Source organism: Calidris pugnax, unplaced genomic scaffold, assembly GCF_001431845.1.
Source record: "Calidris pugnax isolate Ruff unplaced genomic scaffold, ASM143184v1 scaffold4, whole genome shotgun sequence".
NCBI classification, from domain to species: Eukaryota; Metazoa; Chordata; class Aves; order Charadriiformes; family Scolopacidae; genus Calidris; species Calidris pugnax.
In genome coordinates this window covers 1,814,174-1,821,710 of record NW_015090781.1, presented here as the reverse complement: position 1 = coordinate 1,821,710, position 7,537 = coordinate 1,814,174, and the positions used below count along the sequence as shown (strand labels likewise).

The window sequence follows — 7,537 nt, the reverse complement described above, 5'->3', positions numbered from 1 at the left end:
TGGTGTGGGTCTGGAGAGGCAGTGGGAGGATGCTATGGGTCTGGAGAGGCAGTGGGAGGATGCTATGGGTCTGGAGAGGCAGTGGGAGGATGCTCTGGGCCTAGGGAGGCAGTGGGAGGATGCTGTAGGTCTGGAGAGGCAATGGGGAGATGCTGAGGGTCTGGAGAGGCAGTGGAGGGATGGTGTGGGGCTAGAGAGGCAGTGGGGGATGCTGTGGGTCAGGAGAGGCAATGGGAGGATGCTGTGGACCTAGGGAGGCAGTGGGAGGATGCTGTGGGGCTAGAGAGGCTGGGAGGCATTGGGGGGATGGTGTGGGTCTGGAGAGGCAGTGGGGGGATGCTGTGGGGCTGGAGAGGCTGGGAGGCAGTGGGGGGATGGTGTGGGTCTGGAGAGGCAGTGGGAGGATGCTATGGGTCTGGAGAGGCAGTGGGAGGATGCTATGGGTCTGGAGAGGCAGTGGGAGGATGCTCTGGGCCTAGGGAGGCAGTGGGAGGATGCTGTAGGTCTGGAGAGGCAATGGGGAGATGCTGAGGGTCTGGAGAGGCAGTGGAGGGATGGTGTGGGGCTAGAGAGGCAGTGGGGGATGCTGTGGGTCAGGAGAGGCAATGGGAGGATGCTGTGGACCTAGGGAGGCAGTGGGAGGATGCTGTGGGGCTAGAGAGGCTGGGAGGCATTGGGGGGATGCTGAGGGTCTGGAGAGGCAACGGGGGATGCTATGGGTCTGGAGAGGCAATGGGAGGATGCTGAGGGTATGGAGAGGCAACGGGGGATGCTGTGGGGCTGGAGAGGCATTGGGGGGATGCTGTGGGTCTGGAGAGGCATTGGGGGGATGCTGTGGGTCTGGAGAGGCAGTGGGGCGATGCTGTGGGCCTGGGGGTGCTATAGGGTTGGGGGGGGGATGCTGTGAGGCCGGGGGGTCCCGGGGGTTATGGGGCTGGGTGCAGTGGGGCTGAATAGCTTTTTGCTGTTGGAATGGGCAGCCTTGGCGTGATGGGGCTGGGTGCCAGAGAAGGTCTTGGCGCTGTGGGGCTGGGCGCTGCTGAAGCGGGGAGCTGGGTGCCACAGGAGGGTGCCACAGGGCTGGGGACCGGCGGCTGCAGCAGGGCCCTGGCCCTGGCTGGGACTGGGGTAGGGACAGATCTGAGGTTCCCCCTGCCATGACGTTGCCTGTGCCGGTGGATCCCATCCCATCCCATCCCATCCCATGGGCTCAGTGCCCCGCTGGGGTGTGGGGAGGTCCATGGGCAGGGTGAGGGATGGACCCCAGCCTCTCTGCTGGAGCCTCTCCCTGTGGCTGTGCTGCTGCCTGCAGGCAGAGGGGGGGTCCTGCCCTGTCCCTGGCAGTGTGGGCAGCCTGCCCACCCCCCTCAGCCTGCCCGCCCCCCTCAGCCCAGCAGCCACCAGCTGTCATAGGTGAAGGAACCTCTTTGGTTGGCACTGGCAGCCTCAGGCAGGGGAGAGCCAGCTGGGCGAGGAGGTGCTGTTTTTTTGGAGAGGACCCCAAGACCTGCTGCTGGCAGCGTTTTGTCTCTTACCGCCCCGACAGCGTGGGGCTGGGTGCCACCCGGAGGCTGCACAGCTGGAAATTGTTATTCTGCTTTGTAGCTGGTGGAGGAAAAGCCTTTGGCAGAGTGAAGGGGAAATGTGGGGAAGGGGGTGGCACTGGGGTTTGCACGTCCCACCTCCCCCTTACCAGGGTCTGGGTTACAGGACACCTGGGCAGGAACCAGGGGCTGGGCTGGTGGGTCTGGTCTCCCTGTGTCCAGCTGCTGCCAGCCTTGGGGTGAGCCCCAAACTGGTCTGGCAGGGCAGAGAGGAACCCCTGGCTCTGGCCAGCCCATCTCTGGACACTGCAGCTCCTGCCCTTACCCTCCCGAGGGCTGTGCAGTGGGTAGAGCAGCACGGAGAGCCAGTCCTCACGGGAGGGACTCTGTGGTGTGGCACCACTGCCTGGCACCGTGCCGAGCCCAGCACTTGGCTCAGGTTCAGAACGTGCCTTGGCAGGACCCCGAGGCAGCCTCGCTGCTTAATATTGATGGGCACTGCCTGCGTGGAGGCCTGGGGGCCTCAGCCCTGCAGATCGTTTTCCTGGCTGCTGGGCCGGCTCGGGTTCCTCCTTGCTCCCAGGGCAGCTCTGGGGTGGGACGAGGGGCTCGGGGGGCAGGGGAGGTGCTGCACCCCATCGCCTGGGCCTGGGGCTGCCTCTGGGCTGCTCCTTAGCTGCTGTGTGGCATTGTCTGCCGTGGATCCAGGCGAGGGGAAGGAGGAAGTGTCAGGACTCGGAGTGGGGCTGTGAGGTTGGGGAAGGTGCAGGGTGGCCTCTGCAGCTTGGTCCAAAGGTTGAGGTGAAGGGAAGCAGCATCCAGGCCCTGCTTTTTGGGAATGAGAAGGGACTAGGGGAGGAGGGGTAATCCTGGCCCAGCTCCCCCGCACGCATCTGGTGTGGATTCCCCCGTACCCGAACCTGTCGGGAAAGACTGTGTCTGGGATCGTCCCTGGAACTGGCCCAGCATCCTGGATGCTCCTACCTTCTCTGGTTTCCTCTGAGTCAGACTCTCCGTGTCGCTCCCCCGGCCCCCTCCCCGCCGGGGAAAGACGAGATGGGTCCGGAGAGCATCCGAGCCCAGACGCCAAGGGGTCTGTGCCCCCTGCTCCGTGCAGAGAGCCGTCCCAGCCACAGTGGCCCCACGGCCTCCAGGAGCCTGAGCTCAGCTCCCCCTGCTCTGCGTCCCGTGCAGGGCGAAGGAGAGGCCACTGCGCTGCTGTACGGGCGGGTGTCCTGCAGACTCAGTGCCAGGAGCTGCACGACCACCATCAGCAGGTCTGGGACAGCCGGGCAGCGGGGCGGCCTGCCCACGCTGAGCTCCTCTTCCCCCCAGGCGCGGCACGGCAGGGATGAGGAGCCGGCAGCGGATGTTTGCCGCGGTGATGCGCCTGCTCCTCAAGTGCCTGCGGCTGGGCCGGCGGCGGCGGTTTAAGCTGTTGCGGCAGGCGGAGCAGCTGTGGCACTACGGGCACCTCTGCCTCCGCTCCCTGCTCTACAACTCCTTCACCAACGGCGACGTGGTGCTCGACTCCCTCTTTGAGCCCGTCTACTGGCTGGTGGACCACGTCACCCGGTGGTTTGGTGTGGTGAGTAGCCTCAGCGGGCAGGGGGGCACCCGGCTCAGGGGCTGGGGCAGGTGTGCTGCTGGGACAACTGAGTCTCGGAGCCGCCTGTTCTCTGGGCAGGAAGGGATGGGGACCTCAGGCTGTGGTTCAGATTGTTTTCCTATGGCTGTGTCCTGCCCGTGCCTCTCCCAAGGCAGCGAGGGGCGGGTGCTGCCTGCTTTGGTGACCCAAGCCCCTTTCCTGTAGGTGTTTGTGGCACTGGTGATCGGGCTGACGAGCTCCATCGTTGCCATCGTGTACATCTGCCTGCTGCCCCTCATCCTGCAGACCTACACACCAGCCTGGATCTGCTGGCACCTCGCCTACGGACACTGGAACCTCATCATGATTGTCTTCCACTACTACATGGCCATCACCACCTCACCAGGGCACCCACCGCAGGTGAGGCATTGACCAGCAGTCCAGCCTCTCCCAGTTGGGCACTGGGGACCAGCTGCAGACAGTCACTGGGAACAGCTAAACCAGTCTGGTGGTGTAGTCACAGGAGTCCTCCTCCAGACTGGGGCAGCGATGCTGGGCAGTGAGGGAAGGGGAGGTGGGGGGGTCCCAGGGGAGGTGAGGAGCGTGGGGAGCAGGGCTGGGGTGCACCAATCTCTTCTGACCTGTGCGCAGGCCAAGGACGATCTCACCGGCGTCTCCATCTGCAGGAAATGCATCGCCCCCAAGCCAGCTCGCACCCACCACTGCAGCATCTGCAACAGGTAGGGCTCCCTCCCTCTGTCCCACCACAGCGCCGGGGGCAGCCTCTGGGACCCCTCTCCTTGCCCCCTGCTGCACTCTGAGACTGGGGTCCCTTCCCCTGTGCTCTGCTGGCTTTTTGCCTCACTCCTCGCGCAGCCCGCGGGGCCGGGGGGGCTGACTGCCCCCTCCCGAACACGGTGCTTGCGCTAACCCTGGCGCTGCTCTCCTCCCTCCCAGGTGTGTGCTGAAGATGGACCATCACTGCCGTATCCTTCTGCTGTACTAACCCGGGGGGAACCGGCCCTGCTTCCCCCCCTTCTCTCCCTGACCTGCTCCTCTCCCGGGTCATGGGGACGGGTGCTGAGCCCAGAAGAACCGCCCTGGTCCCTGGGGTGGGGTTGGACCCATGGTCTATCACGGTTACATGCCTTTACCCCCAGAGGCAGCCTGGCTAAACAACTGTGTGGGACACTACAACCATCGCTACTTCTTCTCTTTCTGCCTCTTCATGACCATGGGCTGCATCTACTGCAGCATCAGCGGCTGGGAGATGTTCCGCGACGCCTACGCGGCCATCGAGGTGAGAGCAGGCTCCAGCCCTCGCCCCGCCGCGCACCGAGGCTGCCTGGGCTCCCCAGGCTGAGCTTGCAGAACAAGGTTGAGGCCAGGCCTGGCCTTGGAGTGACTTTGCTTCCCCTCTCCCTCCTCCTGCGAAGCCCCCAGCTGCCCTGGTCCTGTGTAGAGGTGGGGGTGTGAGTGGGAATGGCCCCCTTCTGTGAGACACGTAACTGGTGCCCTGTTTTCCATCCCCCTAGAGAATGAAACTGCTTGAGAAGGAGAGACTGCAGGTGGCTGCCAACCAGGTGGGACATCCCTGCCCCCAGCTGCTCCAGGCAGAGCGGAGCAGAGCTGCGTCCCGCTCGGGGCCCCGCTCCAGAGGAGCGTCCCGCAGCCAGAACCAGCCCCCATCCTCCTCTCCTGGGGGAGAGCCGGGGCTGGCCGGGCAGCTCTGCTACGGGCACTGCCTCCAGCAGCTCGGGGTTTGCTCCCCTGCACGCCCAGCTTCCAGAGGCTTTGGCTGGTGGCAGCTGCTTGGCATGTGCTGCCCAGGCCCTGCTCTCCTGGGGAAGCTGCGGCAGCGCGTCCGTGTCTCACCGTGAGCACCCGCTGCGGTGCAGTGTCCTGACCGGTCCCACAGCTGCTCCCTGCCCCCTTACCTCCACCCCATGGCTTCTCCCCCGTGTGCCCGCTCGCAGGTGTCTGTCTGTCTCCTGGCTGTCTCAGGCTGCCTCCCCATCGCCCTGGCTGTTGTGTTGGTTCCAGCCACGGTCCTTTCTAGCTGCCCAAGCTCTGCATCAGTGCAGCAGTCCCCCTGTCTGGCTCTAAGCTACAAAGCAGCTTCAGTAATTCCACCCCACTCTCTGGCCCTTTTTCAGACATACTACCAGACCCCACCACCCACCTTCACCTTCCGCCAGCGAGCTTTCCACAAGAGCGTGGTCTACCTCTGGGTACTGTGCAGGTAAGGGGGCCCAGAGCCTGGGAGCAGCTCACCCCCTGCTTCCCCAGGGCTGGGCTGGCTTGCTCTTGGACACAGATGAACCTGCCAGCTCTTGGGCCACACAGGAGAGATTTTGGAGCTCTGTCACAGGGGATTGGATGAGCTGACCCACCTACACAGCTGGGGGTCATAGAATCATAGAACGATTAGAGTTGGAAGGGACCTTAAAGATCATCCAGTTCCAACCCCCTGCCCTGGACAGGGACACCTCCCACCACACCAGGTTGCTCCAAGCCCCATCCAGCCTGGCCTTGAACCCCTCCAGGGATGGGGCCGCCACAGCTTCTCTGGGCAACCTGGGCCAGGCTCTCACCACCCTCACAGTGAAAAATGTCTTCCCGACACCTAATCTAAATCTCCCCTTTTTCAGTTTGAAGCCATTCCCCCTCATCCTATTGCTCCACACCCTTCTATAAAGTCCCTCCCCAGGTGCAGAGAGGCAGCCTCAGCCCCCACAGCTGTGTGGCACCAGGCGAGGAAGGCCTGTGTGCAACCTGCTGTTGCTTCTGTCCCCAGCTCAGTTGCGTTGGCACTGGGTGCCCTCACGCTGTGGCACGCGGCCCTCATCACCCGCGGGGAAACCAGCATCGAGCGGCACATCAACAAGAAGGAGAGGCAGAGGCTGCAGAAGAAAGGCAAGGTGAGCACAGCCCGCGGGGCGGGAGGGAGGGCTGCCCGGGGCAGAGCCAGGCATGATGTGCATCTCCCCGGCCTGCAGGTCTTCAGGAACCCCTACAGTTACGGTGGCTGGGATAACTGGAAGGTGTTCCTCGGTGTGGACGTGCCAAGGTAAAGCCCCAGGGAAGCCCCTGGCCAGGAAGGTGGTGGCTCAGCAGCAGGTGGGGGTGCTGGGACATTGGGGCAGAGCAGGAGAGTGAGTGTCCCAGGACACTGGGGCAGAGCAGGAGAGTGAGTGTCCCATACTCTGTGCTGCTCCTGGCTTTGCAAGGCACAGAGAACCTGGGCATCAGCTGCCTTGTGGCTCCTCAGCCCTGCCCCATGGCAAGCTCTGGGCTACACAGTACCCCTTTGCCAAGGGAGTCCCAGCTGAGGAGCTTGGTCATGGTGGCACCTTAGGGACACAGCCCTGACTCTGGAGAGCCCAGAAGCACCAAGCGCGTCAACTTTTTTTGCTTTGTCCTCGCTCCTCTCCCCACAGGCACTGGCTCACCCGCGTCCTGCTGCCCTCTCCTCACCTGCCCCACGGCACAGGCCTGAGCTGGGACCTGCCCCCCTGCGTGACCAAGCAGCGCACCCCACTCCTGGCCATCTGAAACCCCGGGTGCTGCAGGTGTCCCTCCCCGCAGGCTGGGGAGCGCACGGGGACCCAGCTCCACCACTGTGGCTCCCACTGGCCCAAGTGCCTGGCAGAAGAGGGGTGCTGGCACACAGTGCTGACCGGAGCCAGAGCCATGGGAGACTGTTTGGACAGTTGTCAGTGCCTGGCTGCCTGCTCCCTTGGCTCCGTGGGGGCTGCAGGCAGTCCCGGGGGACAGGCAGAGCTGCTGCTCCCCGCTCCAGCCGAAGGTGCTGCCCTCGCTGGCACAGGTACGGCCCCGCTCGCAGCCCAGCTGGCTCTCTGCAGCAGGGCTGGGCACACAGGATGGCACCCCTGCCCCCACGCACTCCCCAGGGAGCCTTTTTAAGACCATCCAATAAATATTTTTTTTTTTAAGGGAGCGTGGCTCTTTTCAACTCGAGTATCGGTTAGGGGTGGATCTGCTGGAAAGCACTTCTGAGGAGAAGGATCTGGGGGTCCTGGTGGACAGAAAACTCTCCATGAGCCAGCAATGGGCCCTTGTGGCCAAGAGGCCAATGGGATCCTGGGCTGCGTAGGGAAGAGTGTGGCCAGGAGGTGGAGGGAGGTCATTCTCCCCCTCTGCTCTGCACTGGGGAGGCCACAACTGGAATCCTGCATCCAGTGCTGGGCTCCCCAGTTCAAGAGAGACAGGGAACTGCTGGAGAGAGTCCAGCGTAGGGCAACAGAGATGCTGGAGGGGTTGGAGCATCTCCCTGATGAGGAAAGACTGAGAGAGCTGGGGCTCTTCAGCCTGGAGAAGAGAAGGCTGAGGGGAGACCTTATCAATGCTGACAAGTATCTAAAGGGTGGGTTGAAGGAGGATG

At 63.7% G+C, this 7,537-nt stretch overlaps 1 protein-coding gene across 3 annotated transcripts; it reads left to right on the top strand.

Annotated features, from left to right (window-relative positions):
* Positions 1 to 2,532: 2,532 nt before the first annotated feature.
* On the top strand, positions 2,533 to 7,088 carry ZDHHC16 (zinc finger, DHHC-type containing 16). 3 transcript variants are annotated; one of them, XM_014958076.1, is made up of 10 exons: positions 2,545 to 3,132; positions 3,358 to 3,552; positions 3,784 to 3,872; positions 4,090 to 4,118; positions 4,299 to 4,432; positions 4,668 to 4,715; positions 5,289 to 5,374; positions 5,930 to 6,053; positions 6,132 to 6,202; positions 6,573 to 7,088. In XM_014958076.1, the coding sequence occupies exons 1-10, from the start codon at positions 2,896 to 2,898 to the stop codon at positions 6,685 to 6,687; spliced, it is 1,128 nt and encodes a 375-aa protein (XP_014813562.1). In that variant the 5' UTR covers positions 2,545 to 2,895; the 3' UTR covers positions 6,688 to 7,088. The 3 variants fall into 3 exon arrangements, with proteins under 3 accessions (XP_014813553.1, XP_014813562.1, XP_014813571.1); XM_014958067.1 differs by having other exon boundaries at positions 2,533 to 3,132; positions 5,930 to 6,202; XM_014958085.1 differs by lacking the exon at positions 4,668 to 4,715 and having other exon boundaries at positions 2,547 to 3,132.
* Positions 7,089 to 7,537: the final 449 nt, after the last annotated feature.

Excerpts from the sequence above, each read along its gene's own strand:
- ZDHHC16 (XM_014958067.1), top strand. The coding sequence starts at position 2,896 with ATGAGGAGCCGGCAGCGGATGTTTGCCGCGGTGATGCGCCTGCTCCTC. Across the intron at positions 4,433-4,667 it reads ACGCCTACGCGGCCATCGAG|AGAATGAAACTGCTTGAGAA; the intron begins GTGAGAGCAGGC and ends CCATCCCCCTAG. Across the intron at positions 6,203-6,572 it reads CTCGGTGTGGACGTGCCAAG|GCACTGGCTCACCCGCGTCC; the intron begins GTAAAGCCCCAG and ends CTCTCCCCACAG.